Source organism: Trypanosoma grayi, assembly GCF_000691245.1.
Source record: "Trypanosoma grayi strain ANR4 Tgr_198_V1, whole genome shotgun sequence".
Classification (NCBI taxonomy): Eukaryota; Euglenozoa; class Kinetoplastea; order Trypanosomatida; family Trypanosomatidae; genus Trypanosoma; species Trypanosoma grayi.
Genome location: NW_008825817.1, coordinates 1 through 24,043, shown reverse-complemented (window position 1 = coordinate 24,043; position 24,043 = coordinate 1). Strand labels below are relative to the sequence as shown.

At 48.6% G+C, this 24,043-nt stretch overlaps 9 protein-coding genes across 9 annotated transcripts; all 9 read left to right on the top strand.

Annotated features, from left to right (window-relative positions):
* Positions 1-101: 101 nt before the first annotated feature.
* On the top strand, positions 102-2,390 carry DQ04_01981080 (hypothetical protein; the record flags this gene model as incomplete). Its single annotated transcript, XM_009311375.1, has 1 exon — positions 102-2,390. The coding sequence occupies one exon, from the start codon at positions 102-104 to the stop codon at positions 2,388-2,390; it is 2,289 nt and encodes a 762-aa protein (XP_009309650.1).
* Positions 2,391-2,553: 163 nt separating this feature from the next.
* On the top strand, positions 2,554-3,981 carry DQ04_01981070 (hypothetical protein; the record flags this gene model as incomplete). Its single annotated transcript, XM_009311374.1, has 1 exon — positions 2,554-3,981. One exon carries the CDS (start codon positions 2,554-2,556, stop codon positions 3,979-3,981), a length of 1,428 nt encoding a protein of 475 aa, XP_009309649.1.
* Positions 3,982-4,236: 255 nt separating this feature from the next.
* Positions 4,237-4,974, top strand: DQ04_01981060 (unc-50 related protein; the record flags this gene model as incomplete). The annotated part of the gene is made up of 1 exon (XM_009311373.1): positions 4,237-4,974. One exon carries the CDS (start codon positions 4,237-4,239, stop codon positions 4,972-4,974), a length of 738 nt encoding a protein of 245 aa, XP_009309648.1.
* A 350-nt stretch (positions 4,975-5,324) lies between these two features.
* On the top strand, positions 5,325-7,133 carry DQ04_01981050 (hypothetical protein; the record flags this gene model as incomplete). Its single annotated transcript, XM_009311372.1, has 1 exon — positions 5,325-7,133. The coding sequence occupies one exon, from the start codon at positions 5,325-5,327 to the stop codon at positions 7,131-7,133; it is 1,809 nt and encodes a 602-aa protein (XP_009309647.1).
* Positions 7,134-7,408: 275 nt separating this feature from the next.
* Positions 7,409-8,893, top strand: DQ04_01981040 (hypothetical protein; the record flags this gene model as incomplete). The annotated part of the gene is made up of 1 exon (XM_009311371.1): positions 7,409-8,893. One exon carries the CDS (start codon positions 7,409-7,411, stop codon positions 8,891-8,893), a length of 1,485 nt encoding a protein of 494 aa, XP_009309646.1.
* A 461-nt stretch (positions 8,894-9,354) lies between these two features.
* Positions 9,355-16,575, top strand: DQ04_01981030 (PRP8 protein; the record flags this gene model as incomplete). The annotated part of the gene is made up of 1 exon (XM_009311370.1): positions 9,355-16,575. The coding sequence occupies one exon, from the start codon at positions 9,355-9,357 to the stop codon at positions 16,573-16,575; it is 7,221 nt and encodes a 2,406-aa protein (XP_009309645.1).
* Positions 16,576-16,947: 372 nt separating this feature from the next.
* DQ04_01981020 (protein kinase-A catalytic subunit) lies at positions 16,948-17,937 on the top strand (the record flags this gene model as incomplete). The annotated part of the gene is made up of 1 exon (XM_009311369.1): positions 16,948-17,937. One exon carries the CDS (start codon positions 16,948-16,950, stop codon positions 17,935-17,937), a length of 990 nt encoding a protein of 329 aa, XP_009309644.1.
* A 1,164-nt stretch (positions 17,938-19,101) lies between these two features.
* DQ04_01981010 (zinc finger protein, predicted) lies at positions 19,102-20,871 on the top strand (the record flags this gene model as incomplete). Its single annotated transcript, XM_009311368.1, has 1 exon — positions 19,102-20,871. The coding sequence occupies one exon, from the start codon at positions 19,102-19,104 to the stop codon at positions 20,869-20,871; it is 1,770 nt and encodes a 589-aa protein (XP_009309643.1).
* A 501-nt stretch (positions 20,872-21,372) lies between these two features.
* On the top strand, positions 21,373-23,013 carry DQ04_01981000 (hypothetical protein; the record flags this gene model as incomplete). The annotated part of the gene is made up of 1 exon (XM_009311367.1): positions 21,373-23,013. The coding sequence occupies one exon, from the start codon at positions 21,373-21,375 to the stop codon at positions 23,011-23,013; it is 1,641 nt and encodes a 546-aa protein (XP_009309642.1).
* Between the last annotated feature and the right edge of the window lie 1,030 nt (positions 23,014-24,043).

Here is a 24,043-nt window from a genome sequence, read left to right as displayed (position 1 = left end):
TTAAGCATGTCAACTACCCGTTGCAACCACTTCAATATGAGACAAGGGTGGTATTAGATACATTTTTCGAAAAAGGTGGTTTTTTGAATCTATGCGACGTGATGTTTGGAAAGTATACCAGTGCACGAACGGTTAACACGACAGACGATTTATCATGGATGGACATTGGTAATGCTCAGCCAAATGGAAAGGTCGCTGCAGCTATTTTTAGACTTCTGGCTCCTGGTGGTCACTTCTGTAATTTAGTAGAGGCTGTGTCAGTGCCACCAAAAGACTTCTCAACGCGTCTGAAGAAGTCATGGAAGGGGGACTCTGGGGTGGAAACCGAGGCAGTATCCCGGAATTGCTGCTTTGATATGCCTCTTTCAACGCTGTATTCATCATCATATGAGCTGTTGGGGGAATCAACTGAAGCGAATTGGTATACGCTTTCCCGTTCTCGTTGTCCATCTATGCTACTTATTCCATTTTGGAATCCACCGCTTGTAACGCGATTCGAAACAGACCATGAACAAGTCCTAACCTCACTTCCATGTTTTCCGCTCCCGTATTTTGTTCTGCGTATGCTTCTCTATGTTACGCGAAAGGCCCAACAAAGTGGCACTGGAATGGTTCGACTTCCGCGGTTGGATACACTGTGTAAAAAGATTGGTGCGTTGCGAAGCTACCTAATGGAATTTCTGCGAACACCTGTATGTGTAGAGCTGCCACTCTACCATAGACTTTTGACCGCTTATATTCAGTACTTTGTCTCTTCTGCGTTTGCGGAGCGTCTCAGTTCCAGAAGGTCTTTGGAGGATGTTCAGTGGTCAACATCTGACGTTACGGCCTCCCTGTTGTTGTCGGCGCCAGGTTTTCTCTGGATGAAGAGCAATCGTCAGGTCGAATTAGAAATCCATCGTACATCTTGTGGTGATGTTGTGTCGGCTGCACTTGTTTTCAGACTTGTTCCATTTCTCACAGAGTGTTTTCTTCCCTTTTATCAAAATGAGCAGGATAAACCCTCTACACACAACTCGAAATTCTCTATTATGCTGCGAAAAGAGTTTTCGATTGATTCACTGGCTCTTTCTGCATGGGATACACTCTATCCGGCTATATCTTTTTACCGCAACACGTTGATCGCTCTACGCCAGGCTTTAATTTCGCTTGACAAATTTGTGGATTGTAGAAGGGAGCACTTTAATAATTCACTTGAGTTATGGTGTGCAATTATCAAGCCAAATAGAAGAGAGGAAGGAATCCGTGAGACGTATGTACTTCATCATTATGAGGCATACAGCTTTATCCTTATGGATGTTTTTACAATGATTTTAAAAAGCAGCTTTTTGACATGTATTGACCTTACCGGTGCCACTATGTTGGCGCGGTGTCTTGAGGTTTTTTCTGCGGTAACGGTTCAAAGTGTCATTCGTGAGGTAAGCAATACAGATAGTCACACACGGTCGAACATTGTAGAAACGATATGTCAGCATTTCGTCTTGAATTGGACGGGTGAGGACGGTGCAGTACACGTGCTTAAGCTCTTTGGGACTGAATCACTTGATGTAGCTGCGGAAGTCTATATTTGGATTGAGTCTCGCCTAGAAAAGAGTGATTTAGAGCCCATGGTGGGTTCTCTCTTGAAAAAATCCCTCGTTTATCTCATGACTTCTTTTGATGGTCTTTCAGCTGTGGTGGAGACACGTCGTTGCACACGCTCTTTTAGCATTGAGCCAAGTGATAGTGGTCGGGCACTCTCGGCACCGGTGATGAAAACACAAAATTTGAATACTGAAGAGGAAAGACAACTTTATTTCAGAGGGATTCGGCGCTCATGTTCTTTTAGTGGACCATTGGGTCTGCAGTTCGCTACAGAAAACAATAGTATACCGGGTGGACATTACCCTGTTTCAACAGTGGTTTGTGACAATGAATTTCCGTTTTTACTTATTGTGACAAGAATAATGGATATGCTTCTTGAAAAACTTCTAGAGATGTACTACTCTGCCTGGATACCAACTTGTAGCCGAGGTCACAGGATGTGGTTGCTCTCTTCAAACAACTTTAATTGCATGAACCATCCTCAGCAATCGGCTATTTGGGAGTGCTCTCTCTGTGAAGAGGTATACGGAAGCTGTTGCCGTTCTTGCCCTTATGCTAAAGATGGGAAAAAACTGTTTAGAGCGGAGAGCCATAATTCTTTTTCCGTTTCTTTTTGTGGTGAATGTTGTGCTCTATTTCAGTCAGATACGGTGGTTTATTCTTCAACGCGTTCCGAAGTCCATCTTTGTTCAATTTGTGCGTCACGTCCTTTCAAGAGACCAAGTTGCCGCTTTCTTGCCTCGTATACGGTGTGGGCGGTGTTTTTCTTGATTTCCTTAATAGCCGTATTTATTTATAACGTTTAAGAGAAAGAGAGAGTCGAAAACGATTTGTGATTGGAAAAATAAAAGATGAGAAAAAAAAATTTTTTTTCTTGCTCCCTTTAAGGAAAAAGTAAATTGCCGTTTTTGTATTGCATTTCCACTTACTCTCTTGGCGTTTTTCTTTTAAACAGTTGAAGTGGATAAAATGATCGATGAAAGGTTGCCTCTTTTTCGAGCCAAGCTACCAGGTCTTTACGCCGGCGGTGGAACCGGTCCAGAAGTTGGGCCAGGGTCTTATGACTTAACGTTCAATTCATCACAACCAGGTCATGGAGTGGCACCCTTTAATACCACAAGCGATAGGTTTGCCCCGCATCAAACAGCCGCATCACCTGGGGTTGGAACATACAATATAATCACGGAAAACCAACAAAAAGGAGACATCTCGATTGTTCCGTTTGCTTCTACGGTGGACCGTTTTTTCGGTCCTAGAGCGGATGATGTTCCTGGCCCAGGTGAATACAATCACGACGGAGATAGATGGGGTCGTACTGGGCGCTCATATACTGTGGGCAAATCGCATCCCGAAGGCTTTGCTGGATCAGCTTCTGGCAGTCCAGGAGTGTATTATCCAAATTACACCTCAGGCTGTCGTGCGCACCCACGAGCGGCAAATTTTGCTAAGTACAGTTCCCGTGAACCTCCGCGGTTTAATGACGTACCTGGACCAGGACATTACGACGTTTCTGATTCAGGCAATGCTCTGTACGATAGAAAACCGACTTCTATGTTTGCAACAAAGACAATGCGATCCATGATTGGCGGTGCAAGTAAAAATCCAGGGCCAGGTGCTTATGATATACCCGCTATGTTTCAAACGTTGGAACAATATCGTAATGAGAATCCTGAAAATTTTTCCGCTTTTGGTTCGTCAGCGCCTCGTGACAAGAGAGATTGGCGCGATAATGAGCCAGGTCCAGGTGCGTACACTGGAGAGATTGCACCACGCCGACCACGTGCACAATGCAAAGGCAAAGGGACTTCTTCGTTTGTTTCGGGATCAGAGCGTAACAGGCTACCTATGGGCACAAACCTTGGACCAGGAGCTTATGGAGCTGATAAACCAGCGAAAATGCAGAAATACGAGTTGGCTTCGGTACCTTTTCGCTCCACTTTATCGAGGTTTCCTATTTCAAAGCTTCCTGAGGAGACCGGGGTTTTCGAAGCTCGTCATCCTGTCGTACGTGTTCCGCGTCGTATTCATCCGGCACGTGTAAGGCACGAAACTTTTGCTCGTTCTACTGGTAATGGTCCAGTAAATCCTTCTACAGACCGTGTCTATGATGTGAAATATGATTGGCCTAAGCCTAGTTGCACTAGTGGTGCATATTTGGGTACGGCTCCTCGTTTCAAGAATAAAGATCTGAGCAATTCTTACCCTGGTCCTGGTCATTATGATGTTGCTGAGAAGGTGGGTTCAGGCGGAAGTCGGTTTATGAATACCACATGGGGCACTGATGGAAGGTTTAAGCGCGATCTTGAGTGTAACCCTGGCCCTGGACACTATTCTTACAACAGTACCTTGTTGACAAAAACCTTTAATTGCACTTTTGGGTCTTCAGACGATCTGTAAATGGAAGATTGTGTTTATGTATTTCTTTTTTCCAGGCTCTCACCGAAACACGAATTTGGAGTCAAATCAATATGTATATTACCTTCGTGTTTTTTTTTTGCTGATCAATGAGAAAAAAGAACAGAGACTAAGAAACTTCAGATATTATTATGTAGCTGATTCCTTTGAATGCTTTTTTTCGTTTTTTTTTCTGTATGGGTGCTGTTTTTAGTTAGTGCTCGCCCAGTTGCAGTGAAAAAAAAAGTAAATAGAACAATGATACCCCAGCGCCTCACAGGCTCATCGAGATGGGTATCACGTTTACCAGAGTTTGCTCGTCGTGCCCTTCAAGTTGACCAGATGGAGTTGGATTCGGCTCTGTCTCAGATGTACTCTCTTTGTCTGAAGCCGTCGCTGGTTAGCAAAATGAACAAGGCACGAAAAATGACAAAAAATCACTACCATCGAGATGATCCGGCATTTGTTGTTCTCCAGGTTTTGGCATTAGTTATTACAGCTGTGGCATACGGCCTGGCACTCAGTGGTGGACTTTTCCAAATCATATACAATGTCTTGTACGAAGTGGCGCTAAACTACTTTCTCACAGGCGTGATTGTGTCAACGGCAACGTGGATTTTTGTAAATCGACTTCTGGTTGGTGGTGGCCATCTACAGGAAGTGCGCCGAGAGGTTGATTGGCATTACTCGTTTGACATCCATTGCAACGGTTTTTTCTCGTACTTTATGTGGACCAAGGTCGTTCAGTTTATTTTACTGCCTCTGCTTCTTCGAACATCCTTTTTGACGTCCTTGATAAGCAATTCTTTGTACATGATGGGCTGCGTACTGTATTTATACATTGTATTTCTAGGATATTTGGAGGTTCCGATACTAACACAACAGCAGAAGTTAATGTACCCGATTCCATTTGTTGTGCTCTTTACGCTCATCATTACTCTATTCACGAGCTGTAATCTGACTCAGTGGACGTTGTCGCAGACTTGGCACAGTTAGCTTCCCTTTTAGCCAATCTGCGTAAAAGAAGAACCTGATATCCTTCTTGAACAAAGTTGACGTGTGCCGGTGCCTGTTTCCTTTTGTGATTAGTGAGAGAGAGCGTGTAGACATTTGTGCGACGTGTATTTTTTTCTTCTGTCCAACTAGGTTAAAGTGTTTTTTTTCTTGAAGCGGGGATACAATCTGCTGGTAGTAATGCTCTTTTTTTTATGTATCTTCTACCACACGAATGCATATAAACTCAACGAAAAAACACACAAATAGGGTAAGGGTGGAACTGAGTGAGGGGGACGACATATAGGTCAGGTCACAGGTCTTTGCATCTTATTTTTTTTTTTTAGGCAAACATGCTCCGCCGAAGTTTTATTCATCGCCGATACCCGTTTAACAAGCGTGGGCCCCGCGAACACAAGTCGTGGAAGCACCATGTTTTAACGGAGCCCCCCAAGCCAATCCAATGGCGCGATCCGAAGGTTTGGACGAAGGACCTTAGCACAATGAAGTCGTTTGATGCGCCGCAATGGGATCTGTGGCAGAATCGTGCACGCTCAGAGGATATGGATGAGGCGTTGCAACCTTTCATGGATATGCCCCAATCTCTCAAAGATCGACGGTACGACATCCCCTGGTGGGCAAATCCCTTTGGTGCGTGGTACCTGCAGAACATACTCTCTGTTGAGTTGCTAAAACTCCCAAGTCGGACTAACGCTGAGAAGATAGCAATTTATAGGAAACGCAATCAATCATCGTCATCTAATAAGGATGGGTTCTTGCAAGATGATGAAATTATTCGCAAAATAATCAAAGAAAGGTGGGGAACGCTAGAATTTGGAGATCGTGATGCAGGCTATCCTTGTACATTTAGCGATTACATTCAGTTCCTTAATGAGTGGTTTAAGTCCCTTGATGAAGAAGGCATGCAAAAATTACGAGAACATTTTGATAGGCGCATCCGTCCTCTCTTGGCAGTAATGTCTCCGGTGGATATTCTTTGGTTGGAGGCCCTTACGCAGAATTCACCGCATAACAAGGAACAGCTGCAACGCAAAATTGCGTTTCAAACGAGTTTGGGTACACCTGAGTTCTTTGATATGTCAAAGCGGCTTCGCTATGAGATTAATGAGGATTACAAGGTGCGTGATGAATTGGGCCCTGAGCTCTTTGCACTGTGGAGCAAGGCACCAGAAAGATGGCCCCCTGAGCGACTGTCAAAGATGTACGGTCTGGACTTTACCTTGGTTCGCAAGATTCTTGTGTGGCATCATTTTAAGGCGTGTTATGATGCTTGCGTGGAGCCTGACTGGTCCCTCCCCAAACGGCTATTTGCGTTGGAATGGATCCGGGACGTTCGGGCGCGAAAACACGGCCTCTTTTATGGGAAAATGCGCTTTGCTGAACAAAAGATCACTTTTTACAGTGATAGATTTCTCTTCCGTGATCTCGTCAACCGTCGCGAGGCAAGCTATGCCAATGTCTGGGAGATGGATGATCCCTACCGATTTTTGCAGACAGAGCAAGACTACGAAGACTACTGGGGAGACAACTACGACGTGTACCGACGCATGTTTCCTGAGATGATTGGAAGAACTGGGGAGCCAGTTCAGCAGTATGGACAAATGCCTGTTTGGGCAGGTCCGCACCGCCAGCATGCCAACAAGTCTGAACACAACTGGATGTTTGCCGAGATTGGTGTCAACGTGGGACATGATGCATTGAAAAAGCTAGAACTGGATCCAACCAACGAAAAACGCCGAAGATTTGTCATTCGTCAACCTGATGGTACACTTCGCTCAGCAAAGATGTCGGAGATGCGGGCGTGGTACTGGAAAGAAGAGTGGGCGGATTTTCGCTTCTGGGCCCCCAACATGGAGTGGGGTATCGAGAATACACCGTCACAGGAGCAATATCAGGAGCACGTGCCAGACACACCGGATGCTGACTTCCGCAAACAGCGTCGCATTCAGTCTCGTCCAGTTAAGTGGTTTTACGAGAGTCACTACACTCGCACAGGGAACTTTGCAGGCTTTCAACCGCTTCGCTTTATGCAGCGTCGCACGGAGCGGGAGGTTCGATGGCCCGACGTGATCAATGCCGCTGTGCAGATTCAGAAAAGGAAACCGAATGCTTACATCTTTAAGGCCATTCCGGATATGTAGGCTTGCGGTAGCTGTGTATTTACAGAGGGATTGAAAACAAGGATGCTGCGCTGTGCAACTGCCTTTGTGTCTTTTTTTTTTGAGTGTGCGTTGCTTTCCCCTTGGTTCTTACTTGGTGTTTCTCAGATGGCGTTCAGTCCCTTGTTCTTTTCTGTTCTTTCCCCTTTGTTTTCCTTTGTATGTGAGTCTACGTAGTAAGGTAAATTCTTTACTTAAGGATATCCTTCAGGAGTTGCTCAAGGGTTTTTTACTGTTTTTTTTTTTGTTGTAGAGTAATGGATGATGATGACCTACCGAGGGTGGAAGATGGACCACCCGAAGAAAAGGTGAATATCTACTCTGTGCCCCCATTTTCATATTACGTGGTGCCAAAGGGGGACGATCCACCTGAAGATAAACTTCTTTGCACGGATTCCAACGCGAACAAGGAGCATTCCAAAACGAAGCCACTCATGGCGGATAAGGCGTATGTGCCCCGTGCGGAGATGCAACCACTTCCCCCACAGTATGTCGGCCGCCGCCTCGAGCAGCAACGGTATGTGACGCTTATGAACAAACCGTATCGTGTTCCCTTGTGGGATCAGGCGTGCCTTAAGTACATTTTTGGAGGCATGTTTGAAGGTAGTATTGATATCATGGAGTTTTTTTCTCTCAGCAAGATGGCTATTATGATCGTCGTTAACTGCTCCACAGTGGCCATCAATGTTTTTCAAGATACAGCGTCCATGGAATACCTCAAGTGGGTCATGGTAATGGCAAAGGTGGTCTTTTGTATCGAGTTTGGGGTAGTTTACTTTCTGCTGTTTTTTATGTTATGCGTAATTCTCGAGGCGGCGATACGTGATAATATCGGTACCAATCTTGCAGGCGACATTGCTGTGCTTGCAAACAAGATTTCCACATTCTCTGCTTTGCGTGTGGTGTCTATTGTATCTCCGACGTACGCCATGAACAAGATCCTTCCAATGGCGCAGAACGCTTTTGGTCTTGTGGATTACATAAAGATACTTGTATGCCTTTTACTGTGGATCTGTGCTTGTGGACTAGCAGCGGCAGCGGTTGTGATGAAGGTGACCCAGATTGACTTTGCAAGTACAAAGAGCATCCGTGACTGGAGTTTAACCGAGGTAATCCAGCTCATTGGTCTCACAATGAACTTGGCACGCGTCGACGACTCATACTTTACAGAGACCCGTGTGCTTCTTGACGCTGTGCATCGCCACTTCTGCCGACCGGGGCGCCCGAAGGACGGGCTAAATCGAACTGAGTGTTTGTATACACGCGTGTGCGACCTCTTCGGTATCTCTCGTTACTCGAAGTATGAGTACTTTGACGTCATATTCAACTATCACTTTGAGTGCGATCACCCCCAGACCAAATTAACGACACGTATGAAACTCCGAAAAATGCTGAACTATCTGGCTTTTATATTTCGAATGGATAATACTGTTATACGCCGCTTTCTCCAGATGATACAATCACCACTGCCGTTCTATCAGATGGGACGTGACACTTTTATGATTTCATTCAAGGAACGCGACACTTTAGGAATGGAGATTGCACTGTGGCGCAGCGACCCAGACTCCGTACCAACGCAAATGTTCGGGAGAAAGCATGAGGATCAGTTTAATCTCACCTACGAATGTGAAGAGTGCCGCCACATGTGGGATGCAGAGAACCTTGGCCACATTGACCCCAACGCAAGCTCGGAAAAGCGATTTTGTGAGGTTGTTTTAAATGCGGGCCTCACGCCCCCCTGAAGGTGCTTGTAATGATATCATTTTTTTTTCTTACTTGCTTTGCTGCTATCCATGCTGCGACTATTCCCTTCGCTGCCTTTTTTTTTCTTGGAACAACCGCTGCCTGCAAGGTCCTGTTTCGTAGCACTATCCCATACCCTTTCCCTTCTATTAATTTGCTAACGTGACAGCGAGCTTTGGCTGACGAGGAAAGGGTGGCTATGTATGTGTGCGCCTCTCTGTGGGCGTGTGACGGACTTGAGCTTCTTTGTCTGCACTCCATCTGATATTCTTTTTTTTTTCTTTCTGTTTCTTGTTGAGCACTGTTTCCCCTCTTCCTTTCCTTGATTTTCTCGTCTATTTGCTAAACTTTATTATCCCCCCTTTCTCTCCCCCTCTCTCTATTACTTTGAAGAAAAGGAATTCGTCAAGAGTACTGCGAGGACACTTGGTAGTCCGCACAAATAAGGCGATATCGTGCGATGGAGCCGGAAGAAAATGAGCGATACTCGCAGCACATTGATACCAGACACGACGTCGCAGAGGAACATGAGTCCAAACAGCGACGGATCGCAGCGTGGCGACGCCTCAACACGCAAAGGTATGGCTACCGTGCCGCATACCACGAGGCGGTCGATCAGGAGGATGATGTACCTCCGGAATACCTGCGCAAGTTGGTAAAGGACAATGGCGATCTTAGCGGAAAGCGGTTTAACACGGAGCGGAAGCTGTGTGTCGCACTGCTGAAGTACATTCCACTAGCTCTCTACAAGCTGCTCGAAAACATGCCGATGCCCTGGGAGGAGGCACGCTACGTTAACGTCGTGTATCACATGGGGGGACTTCTTACACTCGTTGAGGATACGCCAACGGTGGCGGAGCCAGTGTATCTGGCGCAGTGGGGGTCGATGTGGACGGGGATGCGCGCACATAAGGTGGGGCTACAGCAGGAAGGCGGCGCCTTCCGCCGCATGGTGCACAAGAGTAATGAGAATGAGCCCCCGATTGACTACGGTGACTACATCATGGACCGTGAGCCGCCGCCGGCGGTGCGTGATGACCTTGATGAGGAGGACGCCGCCGCCATCTTGGATTGGTTCTACGATCCGTTTCCTCGCCTCGTGCACCCAAACCAAATCCGTGGGCCGCGGCGGCCGAACGGATATTACTTCTCTATCAGCACTATGGAATGTTTGTTCCGCAGCGCCGCGCCAATTCTCCCCGCACTGGACGACCGTAACTACTACTATCTGTGGGACCTCAAGTCATTTTACGCGGCAAAGGCGATGCATCTCGCGATTCCGAGGGGACCAAAGTTCGAGGCTCCACCTGCGGTGCAGGCGGAGGACGATGACTGGACGGAGTTCAACGACCTCCGGCGAGTGATTCACCGTGATGACCCACAAAAGCCACGCTTCACAATGCTGACGGAGCGTCAGATTGCGTTTCCATTTCTCTATGGCGATGATGTTGATGCGGTGATAGTGGCGCCGTACCACTACCCTGCTGCAGTTCGTGTAGAAAACGATGATCCGGCTATGCCCTGCTTTGCATGGAACCCTGTACTCAACCCAATAAAGGCTTTGCCGCGCAGGCACCCCAAGGCATCAACAGCGGCAGGTGCGTTACGCTCAGCTGCATTGTGCTCTGTGCAGGAACTGGTGGAAGGTACGGAGGAAGGAAGAGTGAAAGGGGCAGAGAAAAATATTGAAGAAGAACAGCTACTGGTGCTTCCGGATGATTTCGTCCCCTTTCTAGAGGAGTTGCCGCTAGAAGATGTGGACACGAAACAAGCCATGACGCTGGCTATGGCGCCTCCGCCGTTCAACAGTTTTGAGGGTGGGATGAAGCGTCGCGTGGATATTCCTGTGGCAGAACACTGGTGTCAAGATCCTCCGAATCTCTTGACAAGTGACACACGCGACAAAACACTCCGAAGCTACACCCAACTGTTAAAGCATCATGTGGCGAAGAACTTACGTCGGGATCGTCTAAAGGCGCGATCGCACCAGAATGAAGAGTCACAAGACGTGTCACACCCCCCTAGACGACTAGACGAGCTCAGAAAGTTGAAATATTTTCAAAAAACAAAGGTTGACTGGATGGAGGCGGGACTTCAGGTTATGCGACAAGGGCATAACATGCTGGTGCAGTTGATCAACGTTAAGTGCCTGCCGTACGTTCACATTGATTACAACTTCGAGGCAAAACCAACCCGCACACTTACAACCAAAGAAATCAAAAAAAGTCGTCTGGGTCCCGCATTTCATCTGATTCGGGAGCTCCTTGGATTCATGAAGCAACTCATCGACATGCACGCTATGTACAGGCTCGGGAAAACTGACGCTCTTCAGCTGGCTGATGCGACTCAGTACCTCTTTTCACACCTTGGTCGACTCACGGGCGTTTACAGGTACAAGCTGCGAGCAATGAGGCAGATTAAGCGAACCCGTGATTTAAAGCATGTTCTCTATAGCAAATTCAACGTGGGTGAAGTATTGCGAGGTCCGGGATGTGGTTTCTGGGCGCCGGCTTGGCGCGTTTGGGTATTTTTCTTGCGCGGTATGACTCCTCTGTTGCAGCGTTACCTTGGCAATCTCACCGATCGCGTTCTACGTGGACGTGAGTCAAAGGGGAAGTACGACGGAAAGCGTATCACGCGACAGCGTGTGGAAACAGACAAGGACGTAAATATTAAGGAGGCTTTTAGGCGAGAACTGCGCGAGATGCTGCCCGAAAACGTGCGGGCAGATGTTGTTCGTACGATGGATCAACACATGAATGAAGCTTTCCGACATTGGCGTGCTGGTCTCCAATGGTCTGTGCCAGGGTTGGCGAAGACTTTAACAGAGCTGGTAAATAAATACGTAAAGTTACGTGCGGAAGAGTACATTCGGGTTACACAATACCAGCGAAAACGTATCAACGAAGGTGACACAGTGGATAAGCAAGCCTTCATGAAGAACCTGGGACGCCTTACGCGTTTGAAACTGATGGAAGAACAGAACCGTCAACGTGCGTACTTGGAGGGAACTGATGCACGTGTGATATCACCCGAAGAAGCGACTGAGATTTATCGCACAATGGCAAACTGGCTCAGCGATCGTGGTTTTAAGAAGATTGGATTCCCGAAGGTTTCAAGACCGGCAGAGCTGCGCATACTGGAGTTAGCACTTAATCGACTCCGTGATCAGCACAACATTGCGAACCGCCTTACTCAAGCGCAACGCGAGGAACAGGCACGTATTGAAGAGGCTTTCAACTCTCCTCATGAGACTTTGTCGAAGATCGTGGATTGCTTAGCACGTGTGCGTCGCTTCAAAAATGTCGAGGTGGAATACATGGACACTTTCTCAACTTTATATCCGATTTTTAACGTTGTACCGGCTGAGAAGCTTGTGGATTCCTTCCTCGACCAATACCTCTGGTACGAGGCGATGGATCAACAGCGGTTGTTTCCAAACTGGGTAAAGCCGTCTGATACAGAGCCTGTTCCAGTTCTGGTGTACAAGTGGTGCCAAGGCATAAACGATAGCCCCGGCATCTGGGATGTTGCACGGGAAGAGTCTACGGTCTTGCTTCGAGCTGACCTGGAAGACAGCTTCTATGATAATGTGGACTGGAATCTCTTCCGTCCTTGTTTGGAGCTCATTATGGATAAGTCTCTGGTAGAGTACATCGTCAGCCGTCATGATGTTGTGGTGGAGTTTAAAGACATGAGTTATCAGTGCCGCAAGGGACTCCTGCGTGGATTCATGTTCTCTTCATTTTTGGCTCAATACTGGGGCCTTGTGGTGGATATCCTGCTCCTTGGCACGCAACGTAGTCAAGAGATCGCAGGACCTGCAAGGCGACCCAATCCATTCATGACATTTATGCGGGATCCTCTGCTTGCCACATCTCACCCTATTCGTGGGTATTGCAGGTACAAGAATGAGGTGTTTGTGCTTCTAAAGTACACAAAAGTCGAGGCTGATGATGTTCGTCGACGTTATTTAGAAGAAACGAAAGATGACCCTGAGCGACGCGCGATGAACGCTTCTGTTTACGGATTCAAAAATGCCAGCCAATGGCCAAGAGACGCACGCATGCGCTTGTTCCTCAATGATGTGAATCTTGCGCGTGCGGTCTTGTGGGAATTTCGTGGTCGTCTTCCGCCCAGCATCGCGGAAATCAATGAGTCCAACTCATTTGTAAGTGTCTACTCCAAGGATAATCCTAATCTGCTATTTGATATGGGTGGCTTTTCTGTGCGTGTCCTGCCAGTGTGCCGTACAGAGGAGGAAGTGCTAGAGAGTGAGTCGATGTGGAGCTTTCAACACGTCACAACTAAAGATGTCACAGCGCGGGCCTTTCTCCAGGTCGCACCGGATCACGTTAACAACATTCGAAACAAGTCCAGGCGTGCTATCATGATGGTGGGCAGCTCCACATTTCAGAGTATCGCGGCAAAATGGAACGCGCTTATCACGGAGATTGTTCCATACTACCGTGAAGCTATATTAGGGACAGACACACTTCAGCAGGTCCTTGCTCGTGCAGAGCATCGCATGCAGTCCAGAGTCATGATGGCACTGAATTCGCGTTCCAAAGCACGCTTTCCCCCTGCGATGTTCTACGCGCCTACAGACCTTGGAGGTCTCGGGATGCTGTCTGTTGGTCATTCCCTCATCCCCGCTCGAGATCTCATCTACTCCAAGTCGACGAGCACAGGCGTGCAGTTCTTCTACTCGGGCCTCACAAATGCCGATGATATTCCTATCCCCAACATTTTGCAGTATTATACGCCGTGGGAAACGGAGGTTCGAGAAAGCGTCAAGGCGTGGACTGAATTCAGCGTACGGGACCGCGAAGCAAAGGCGGCTGGAGCACGACTCTCCATTGACGACGTTGAACACATCATCAACAAGGGTATCCCACGTATACGTGTACTCTTTTCTCGGCATGCGAAACTGTTTCAGTTTGATAAGGGTTTTCGCTGCCGTATGGAGTTCCAGCGCTACCTCGCGGGGAAATACCTAAAAAACTGGTGGTTTCACCCAGAGCACGACGGTAATATTTGTGGTGGAGTACTGGAGCGGTACCGCGTTGACATGAACATCGCACTCGGTGGTGTCGAGGCTATTCTTGAGCATAGTCTATTCAAAGGCACGGGATTTCCTTCATGGGAAGGTATTGAGTTTAACCGCTCTGGAGGTTTTGAGAATTCTAAGAAGGACAGCAAGCTCGCCAAGCAGCAGCGCGCAGGTCTTGCCAATGTCCCCAACAGGCGTTTTGCGCTGTGGTGGTCGCCAACCATTAATAGAGCGGACGTCCAAGCAGGGTTTGAATCTAAAATTGACACGACTGGAGTGTTCATGTGCGGAAAGCTCGAAACGATTAAGAAGTCACTAATTAAGATCTTTAGTGGTTCACTATGGGAAAAGTGTCATGGGGCGGTGGTGAATGATATTGCAAGCAAACTGAGGGATACCATGGTGGAGTTGGATGCAGCTTCTGTTACACTACAACAACAGCACCCACAGAAGTCGTACACTTTCACTAGTTCTTCGGCTGATGTTATTATGACATCTACTTCTCGTTGGCCTGTGACGGCAAAGCCGACAGTTCTCTCGGATGAAGATGGTGATGAGTATCGCTCATATTCTACGGGTAAATTTTGGATAGATGTTCAACTGCGTTGGGGTAACTACGATAGTCATAATATTGCAGAATACACGAGGAAGAAGTTTTACGAGTATTCTTCAGCAAAGATGTATCCGTTCCCAGCTGGTATTGTTGTCGGCATTGATTTGGCATACAACTGCCACTCTGCGTTTGGTTACTGGATTCCGCAGCTTAAACCATTGATGGTAAAGCTCATGTCAGCTATCATACGGCACAATATTGCCCTCAATACCCTGCGTGATCGGATGAAGAGAGACCTGCAGCTCTTTAGCTCTGCCCCAACAGAAGCAGGATTGTCTGTTACAAACATTGCAGAGCTTTTTTCGGAAGGAATGCGGACGTGGATTGTTGACGACAGCGCGACGTATGTCACAAGTGAGCAGCCGACTGCAGAGGGAGGAAGGAAATTCCGCTCTGAAAACGGAGCTGTACTTGTATTTGAGCCAACAACCGGTCAACTAAAACTCAGCATAGTGCATAAGAGCGTTTTCGCCGGACAGAAGCGACGCACAAAGCTGGCCCGTGAAAAGGCAGCAGAAGAAATAGCATCGTGGCTGCGTAGCACACCTGCTAGTCAAAGGCCGGGTAAGATAATCGTCACTCGTAGTCGCTTCCGGCAAACTCTGCACAACATGCTTGTGTTAGACTACCCTAACATTATTATTGGACAAAGTGATCTGAACCTCGCTATTCCAATGGTATTGCGCCACAGCCGTTTGGCAGATTTGCGCATCTCTGCCACTGAGAGTAAGGGCTGGGAGTTCTGTTTGTATGATGATTGGCTGCAACAATTCCAGCCGGCAACATGCTTTAACCTTGTAAACCTCATCCTTCGCGGGTATCACGTGAACCTCAGCCGCACGCGTGAGACACTTGTGCCTGACCTTCATGTGGAGGTGCACCATTCCCATTTTTGGCCGACGTACGCCCGTGAAGAGTGGGAGCGTGTATCTGTGCGATTGCAGGAAATGATCATTGCGGATGCAGCTCGACGTATGAATGTCAGCCCGAATCAATTCACAGAAATGGAGAAGAAGGACATTCTCCTGGGGAAGAAGATGACAACAGTTGAGATTCAGGAGGAAGAAATGAAAGAACTCGAGGAAATGAAGCGCACCAAATTGATACAGGAACAGACAGTAAACGTGACAACGAAGTCTGGAGAGACTGTAAAGAAAAGAGTGAAGGCAGCATTTGATTTTGGCAACTCTACAACAGCCAGTAACTGGCGCACTCGTTCCTTAGCCGATGCAGCCGCTTTTGACGAGTCTACTCCCATTGAGATCGACGCGGCAGGTGCAGTGGCAAGTAGCGATCAGCTTATTATACCCATGGAGTTGCTAAAGGTTTTTATTCCATGTTGTGACGTGCAGGCGCAGTGCTGCGCGTACCTCTTCGGTCAGGCCCTCACCGATGCACCCAATGTGAAGGAGGTGTTGTGCATCATGATTCCTCCACAGAAGGGTTCCGCTGTGGAGTGCACCACGCCGGTTCGCATCCAACACCAGCACCCCGCCCTTGTTGACAATCATCTCTCACTTCTTGGTGTTCTGCGGTGCTGTGGTGGTGATCCCGTCGTCCACTCGAGGGACGTCGCGCTGCACGGACGTTTGCTGGCCACCAATGACGGCCTGCAAACCGAGGGTCTCACTACGGCTGTCTTGGGCATCTCCCAGGACGGCCTCAACATGCGCTGCTACACCACCACACGGGAGGGCATATCGTGGGCACTAGAACATTACGCCAAGGCATTGGAGCGAGAACCGATTGAGGTTGAACCAACGCACGTTGTGCCGTGTCGTGCCACGCTGTCAGCGGAGCTTCAAGGGTTCTTCCTCGTGCCCACCAGTGGCGGGTGGAACTACGCCTTCAAGGGTGCAACATGGCGCGACACCACCGACTTCGAGGTGTGCGTAGACCTCCCCCAATTCTTTTTCGCCGCACAACACCGCCCAGACCACTTCCTCAACTTTGTTCGTCTCTCGGAGGAAGACGCTGCCGTTGACATTGCGGATATTGACGATGCCATGGCGTAGCCACCACCGACAGAACCCGCATAAAGACACATACACACACACACACACTCATACCAAAGGCATCATGGAGAGAAGGGAGAAAATGAAAGAAAGTCTTACATGACGTTAAAAGATACCTCTAAACGCCTGCAAGGAGCGGTGTGATGGTAATGGTCTCTTTGTGTGTAGTGACCCCCGTTTTTTTTTTTGCTGTGCGTGGTGAAACTGTGTTATCTTTTATTTAGCGGCTTTTCCCCCTCAATTTTTGCTTCTGCTTTTATTTTAAACACACCTCACGCCTAAAGTTGGGTGCAGTAAAGCCAACAGTAGCTCCACACGAAAAAGGACGAAAAAAAAAGGTAGAGAAGAATACAGCCAGCACAATTAATACCCATGGTGGAGAAGTACGTGTATGAGAAACCAGACAGCTCGAATTGGAAGTTGTCCGACCTCGAGCTGGGAGACACGTTAGGGACGGGCTCATTCGGTCGTGTACGCATCGCGAAGCTGAAGGGTACAAGCAATTATTATGCTGTGAAGTGCTTGAAGAAGCGTGAGATCATCAAGATGAAACAAGTACAGCATATTAATCAAGAAAAGCATATCCTGATGGAGCTTTCTCACCCGTTCATTGTGAACATGATCTGCTCATTCCAGGACGAGAAGCGTGTGTACTTCGTGCTTGAGTTTGTGATAGGCGGAGAGATGTTCACTCACCTTCGCTCTGCCGGTCGCTTCCCGAACGACGTAGCGAAGTTCTACCACGCGGAGCTTGTGCTGGCTTTCGAGTACCTCCACTCGAAAGACATCATCTACCGCGATCTGAAGCCGGAAAACCTGCTCCTGGACGGCAAGGGCCACGTGAAGGTGACGGACTTTGGCTTCGCGAAGAAGGTGCCGGAGCGCACCTTCACTCTGTGCGGAACCCCGGAATATCTTGCACCCGAGGTGATTCAAAGCAAGGGCCATGGCAAGGCCGTTGATTGGTGGACGATGGGTATCTTACTGTACGAATTCATTGCTGGCTACCCGCCGTTTTACGATGACACACCGTTCCGTACCTACGAGAAGATTCTCTCAGGCCGCTTCAAGTTTCCAAATTGGTTTGACGCACGTGCACGAGATCTTGTGAAGGGCTTGCTGCAGACTGACCACACAAAGCGCCTGGGCACGATGAAGGGTGGCGTAGCAGAGGTGAAGAGCCACCCGTACTTCCAGGGTGCCAACTGGGATAAACTCTACGCGCGTCACTACCCCGCCCCAATTCCTGTAAAGACGAAGAACGCCGGCGACACGAGTAACTTTGAGCGGTACCCAGAAAGTCAGGATGACCGTTTGGCTCCGCTGACCGCCGCGCAGCAAGCAGAATTTGCTGGGTTCTAGTTGGCTTGTTTTTTTTTTTCTTGTTTCCCTGGATATACAACTTGTGTTAAGAGGGAGAATGAACTGGAGTGAGGCGGAATTATGATGTTTTCTTGAAGTCTGTCACACGTGACGCTTATGATACGCGTATACAGCTTGTTTTTTTTTTCATGTCTGAACATGTTTCAAGTGATTATTTTACTGTTTGTTCGTTTCTGTGTGGATGTGTGGCCGTGATTGTCCTCCCACCAGTACAGCGGTGGCTTCCCCGAAGGGCTAAATGCGTTTTTGAGAGGAGGTTTGAATGAGTAAAAAAAAAGGAAAACTGTTCTTCTGGCGAGTGCCAATTCGCTGAGTTGGCATACTGTGAAGATTCTTTCCTATGAATTCCGCCAATAGTGGGGGAAAAGCGGGTTGCGACGCCTCTTACTACTATTATTATTCTGTAGCAGGAAAGAGGAGAGGGCGCTTATGTTTTGTAGGCCGCTTGAATGCAAAAAAAAAATATGATTATGTACGTGTGAGTATGCATCCCACACTCCCTGCGTGTAGTTGTGTCAAGGGTAAAAGTGAGCAAAGGGGGAAAAAGGCAAGATTTCGCTTAGTCAAGTTGTTCTTGCGCACCCTTCTTCGTTTTCCTTGTCCTCTTCGCAGTATGTACTAACCGTTCTGACATATGCCGCAGAACAGTCCCCGGAAGCATCGCGACGCCTCGTGAAAGACAAAAAAAAAGGATACGGGGCAAAGCAAAAAATGACAACAAACAAAACAAATGTTGATGCCGTACGCCTAACCTATTGTTGGCTGCTATGGCGTCGGTTTTGCGTCATAGGCATCCGTTTTAAAAAGCTTCTTATGTGCTATGGAAAACTGAATGTACGCTTCTTTTGAACTTTTGTCCTTCTTGTGCCCCGGGTGAGTTATGTCTCCTCATTGGTCCTAGCGGAGGTCGTTTTGTGTTTTCACCCTCTCTGCATTTTGGTTGCTTTCTTTTCTTTCTCTTCTCTCTGGTAACAAGTCCTAAACGGCGTCACCGCGCAGGAGGTTCACCTTGTAAAGCAACCGCATTTTTTTTCTTCGTTTTGGACCATTCAGAAAGGTACCTTCCAGTTTCTCCTTCGTACCTACTCTCGACGTGCGCGTCGGGCTGTTTGCCCCGCGAATTGTGAGAAGGCTGCATGCTAAATGAGCACGCCACGGAGGCGCCTTTTGCGTAGCCCTGACAGCGTCGAGGCTCCACTGCTTAGGAGACGAATCTGCCGTGAGTCATCACCATCTGGTGACGGCATCGGTAATGGAGAGCGTCGGGGTGGTCTTTCGCCAACAGAGTGGCAGCAGCTCTACGAGCGTGTGCTGCCTAATCCGTTTAGCATGGATGATTTTCAGCGTGTTGCACTGGAAGGGAAGTTGCACGATCACTTTCTTGCGAAGGATTTGCATAAGTTGGTTATGGAGCTTCGCACTATTTTGGAGAGTCACGGTGAGCTTCGAATGGCCGCCAACTTGTCTGTTAAAGGGCGTAAAACGGACTTAGCACATGCTGCTGCTGCTGCGCTGAAGCTGCTAGAGTCGGAGCGTAGGCGTCTTCTTTCTGAGGATCTCCTCGCGGCAGGGACAGATGAACGAGAGCTTTCGCCACGTGTCATGCTTCCTGCACTGCCGGAGCGGCCAGTTACAACGCCGGCAGGGCAACCAGCAAGTCTAATTCTCTCGACGGGTTGTATGGGTAGTTTGCGTTCACCTCAGCCACTTACTCCTTGCCCGACTGTGCGTCTCATGACCTCAAATCAGGTGGATCTTGACAACGGTTTTGCTGCATCATCACTAACACCAAAATCCTTAACCTCGGTGCGTGAGGCGGCGGATGAACTTATCTTGATGAACAATTCCAGTTCTCCTTTTAGTCGCGTGCTGCACATGGTGAAACGGTTTCAGTTGCGTTTTGGTAGCATTCCATTACGGTTTGAGGTTCCTGTACAATATGTGGATGCTGTGGCGTCTCGGCGCCTCCGGGTGCAACTTGCGCCGTTTCGTCATCCAGCACTTCCGTCGCGCTGGCCCACGGCAAAGGATATCGTTGTATACGTGAACGATCAATGCGTCATGACGCCCTGGAAGCGTTCGTGGCCAGAGCGTCGTGTGGAGGTTGCGAAGTCATTCCTACCTCTAGATATCACACAATTCCTTAATCGAAGTAGTGCTTCCCAGAGGTTGCAGATCAATATCTTTTCAAGGGAGTACTTTAGCCAGGTGGCACTGATGATTGTGCAGCCGGCGTCACCAGAGGAGGTTACGAGTGAGCTTGTAAGGCCACTAAATAATCCACCAGAGGCACGTGACGCCGCTATCTACGAATTATACCAGAGTGTGACGGAGGATGAGGATGCCCTTTCAGGCGAGGTCGAATTGTGCGACCCTGTGGTCACGAGCAAATGCCCTATTTTGCAAACACGTATTGATGTTCCTATTCGTGGGACACGTTGCAGACACCTTCAATGCTTTGACTGCCAATCGTTTCTGCTTAGCTGCCACAAGGGGTGCTACTGGAATTGCCCTTTGTGTGACGCAGAACTTCGCCCGAGCGACGTTGTAGTGGACACGGTCTTGTGGCGGTACCTCCAGGAGGCGGGTGAAAGTTGCCCACTTCACCTCCGATTGTTGAGTAAGAGGTCGGTCGAAAAAAGGGAGAAAATGAAGAAGGAGAAGGAAGAAGATTTGGATGCTGGAAACGGTGAGGTGACGGAGCCTTTTCGTTGGGTGCCTAACCAGCTGACGGGTGGTGTCCACGACGTTGTCCTTGATGATGACAATGACGAAGCGGGAGTGGGGCAAGAGCATTATTTGTGCGGCTCACGGCTGTCAGGGAAGGGGGACCACGTGGTTGGGGAGGGAATTCATGCGGCTGCGAGCTTTGACAAGCAGTTGGGAACTGCTGAGTGTCCGATTGAGCTGTGAGTGGTACATTATGAAGAGAAAGAGAAAAGGGGGAGGGAGAGTGTTCCTGACACAAGGCGTTTTTAACACCACAAGTGCCGAGCCAACATGTCGTTATCTCTTACTGGCCAAGAATTCTACCTGCACCGTTTATTACAGAATATCTTGTCTTGTATTCTCCTCATCTTTCTTTTTCTTTCCCTGTTGTGTCGTGAGACTGATTTTCTTTACAGTGGTCGTTACCACAGTGGGATGGTCATTTTGGTGCTTGCTGAAACAAGATGTTTTGTTTTTGTTTGCTTCCCTTTTCCTTCTCCCCTTCTTACTCTCAATCAGATTATTGAAGGAACCGAGATTGATCGTTGGGTCGGAACAGTACCAGGGCACTCTACCATATAGCTTAGTTGGTGATACCCAGCTGCAGTGAGGATTGAACTTTACTTTTTTTGAAATTGGCTCCAAATTGGAAAGAAAAGAGGCTGAAAACAGCAATAGCAGCAGCAATAGCAACAGCAGCAACAGATGAGCGTCACGGTTCGATACACACGGGCAGAACTCTTGTCACTGGCCCCAAAGCCGCACGAGATTACCCTCACAGCTGGGGCCTTGCAGAAGTTCAAGGTAATAGAAACGGAACCACTCGTGGAGACGACTCCAGTGGAGCCCCCTCGCAACGAAAGCGCCAGCAGTGGTGGTGGTGGTGGTGGTGGCGGCAGTGGCAATCGCAAAGGGGAAGGGAAAAACGGCGCAAGTGGGCGTCGCACAGCAAACAACGACCGCTTCGCACCCCCTTCGCGTGGCTGGCGCGGCAGCAGGGACCAGGAGGCATTTGAGGAAGGCTACAAGTATGAATTGGAGCGGAATGCCATAAAAAAACAGGCTCTACAGGAAACCATGGCGAGAGAACAACAAAAAAGCGAAAATGCTGCGGAGGAAGAGACGAAGGCAGAATCTAAGGAAAAGGACGAGCCAGCTCCCGCAAAGGAGGAAGCCAAGGTCAATTATGACGACGAAATGGAACGTTTGATGACAAGCATTGGGTTGGGTGATGGTGCGACCAAGAAGGTCACCAAGTCGCGTTTCTTCTCTGGAGCGGAATCTGGAAACAAAGGCACCACAACTGCTCCCCTGGCCACTGGACAATCCTTCATGGAGCCATCGGCGCTGCCTTCGACAATATCTACAAAGGACCAGTGGCCGTTTCACGCGATGGTCCCAACGAGCGGGAATGTGGTTTGGAACAACGTGGATGCGCAGCGGGCCTCTGGGATTGCAGGCCCTGCATCCGCTACTAACGGTGCCGTCCCAACTAATGTGGTTGTAGGTTCTGTGCAGTCTTCCATGCTTTCAGGTGTGTCGGCTCCATCTTCAGTGCAAATGACACAACCATCTTTGTTGGGAACGGTACCGTCATCGACGACAACATCTACAATTCCGTCTACAGCGGCACCAGCACCAGCGTCAGAGCCCTCGAAGACATCGCCTATCACTCAGGCCCGAACGTGGAACGCACAGGAGTTAGAGCAAATGCTTTTAAGTGGCCAGATGAACAATAAACAAACAAAGCAAGAGGCGGCTAAAGGCAAACCTATTGACGCTTCAGCGCTGGAATCTCAGTTGCTCCAACAGGTGCAGCAGAATACGCTACGCTCTCACACACAACAGCCGCAACCACAGCCATCTCCCCACGCACCGGTTCCTGGGACTCCCTCAATGAGTGGTGCCGCACCGGCGCCTGGAACTCCTCCAACGATTCCTACATCTGGGCAGCGTACACCACCTCAGGTTTCCTTGGCTCAGCCCCCGCAGCACATTCCACAACAACAGCCCATGCCGTTGCCGTGGGGAATGACCATGCAAAAAGTTCCACCGCAACAATTGCACCAAAAGCTCATGCAGCCGCAGCCGCAACACCGCCACCACGGTATTCCCCAGCCGGTTCCCATCATCATGAGTGGGGCACAAGGTGCACCCTACTATGCACAACAGACTATGCATGGCCACTATGTCGCTGGTTTCGTCCCTGGCCAGGGACAACAGCCGATGGTGGTATACCGTTCTGCGGATGGGACGACTCAGTATGCCATGGGGGCGACGGGATTCCCTCCCAATGCACAGATATTGTTCCCACCGCAGCAACAACAGCAACAACAGCGCCGCTAGGGAGTAAAGATGATCATGAACAGAGCCTAAAACGCCATGAAGGATGAACAAAGAAAAGCTGTAGGTGGTGAAGATTCCTAGACAGTATCGTTCCTATCTCTTTTTCCGTTATTCGCTCTAAAGAAGAGTATCCGCTGCAAATGGTTTCAACTTATACTGTAATTGGGACGGAAAGTACAGAAAACGCAGACGGAATAAAGGAAAGATAGCAAATAAGCGGTGAGGGAAGAGAGAAAAAGGACGGGAGTAGTAAGATGCAATATACCCAAAATAAATAGCTATGGGTGACGAATGTGTTTCTGCCTCGCTGTCCGTTTCTTACTGCCTGCTCGTATTTGTAGGTTGCCGCTTGGAGCGATACAGAAGGAGAAAAAAAAAGGTTTGCCCGATAGAGAGGGAGATACGGGTGTGGCATGCGTGTGCCTCTATCATCTTTTCTTTTTTATTTTGCTGTTGTGTGAATGGGAGAAAATTGAGCCGTGTGAAAAGGAAGGAATGAAAATGGGTGATGGATCGTTTCCCCCTCTCTTTGGGCGGCGATGTATGTCTGCGTCTCTCTCTTTGTGTGTTTGCGTGCCTACGTGTGTGTGTTTGTGTGTGTGTGCGGATGTTCATCTTGTGTGGTATGAGGGAAGAGAGTATAACGGGAACCACCACATGAACGGAATTCATTTCTTGTACTTGGTAATGATGGTATCGTTACAAGGCAATGGGCTGCGCGTTAGTGTTCTTTTCGTTTATCTAGAGTGAAACACAGCCACGAAGTTCTCAACCATATTCCTTCGTTTTTGTGCGTAACTCATCTGCGCAAATGCTCTTTCTCTTTATTTCTGTTTTACATCCTCACACTCCCGGTATGTGTTTTTCTATGGGTTTCACTCACCTGTCCCTCTCAGACAACCCTGTTGGGATGTTTTGTGTTTTGCCATTTTCGCGTTTTTTTTTGGGGGGCCCGTATAGTTGCTTAGCTGAGCCTGTTGGCAGCTGCACAGCAGCTAGAAGCAGAAAACGCACACACACACACACACAC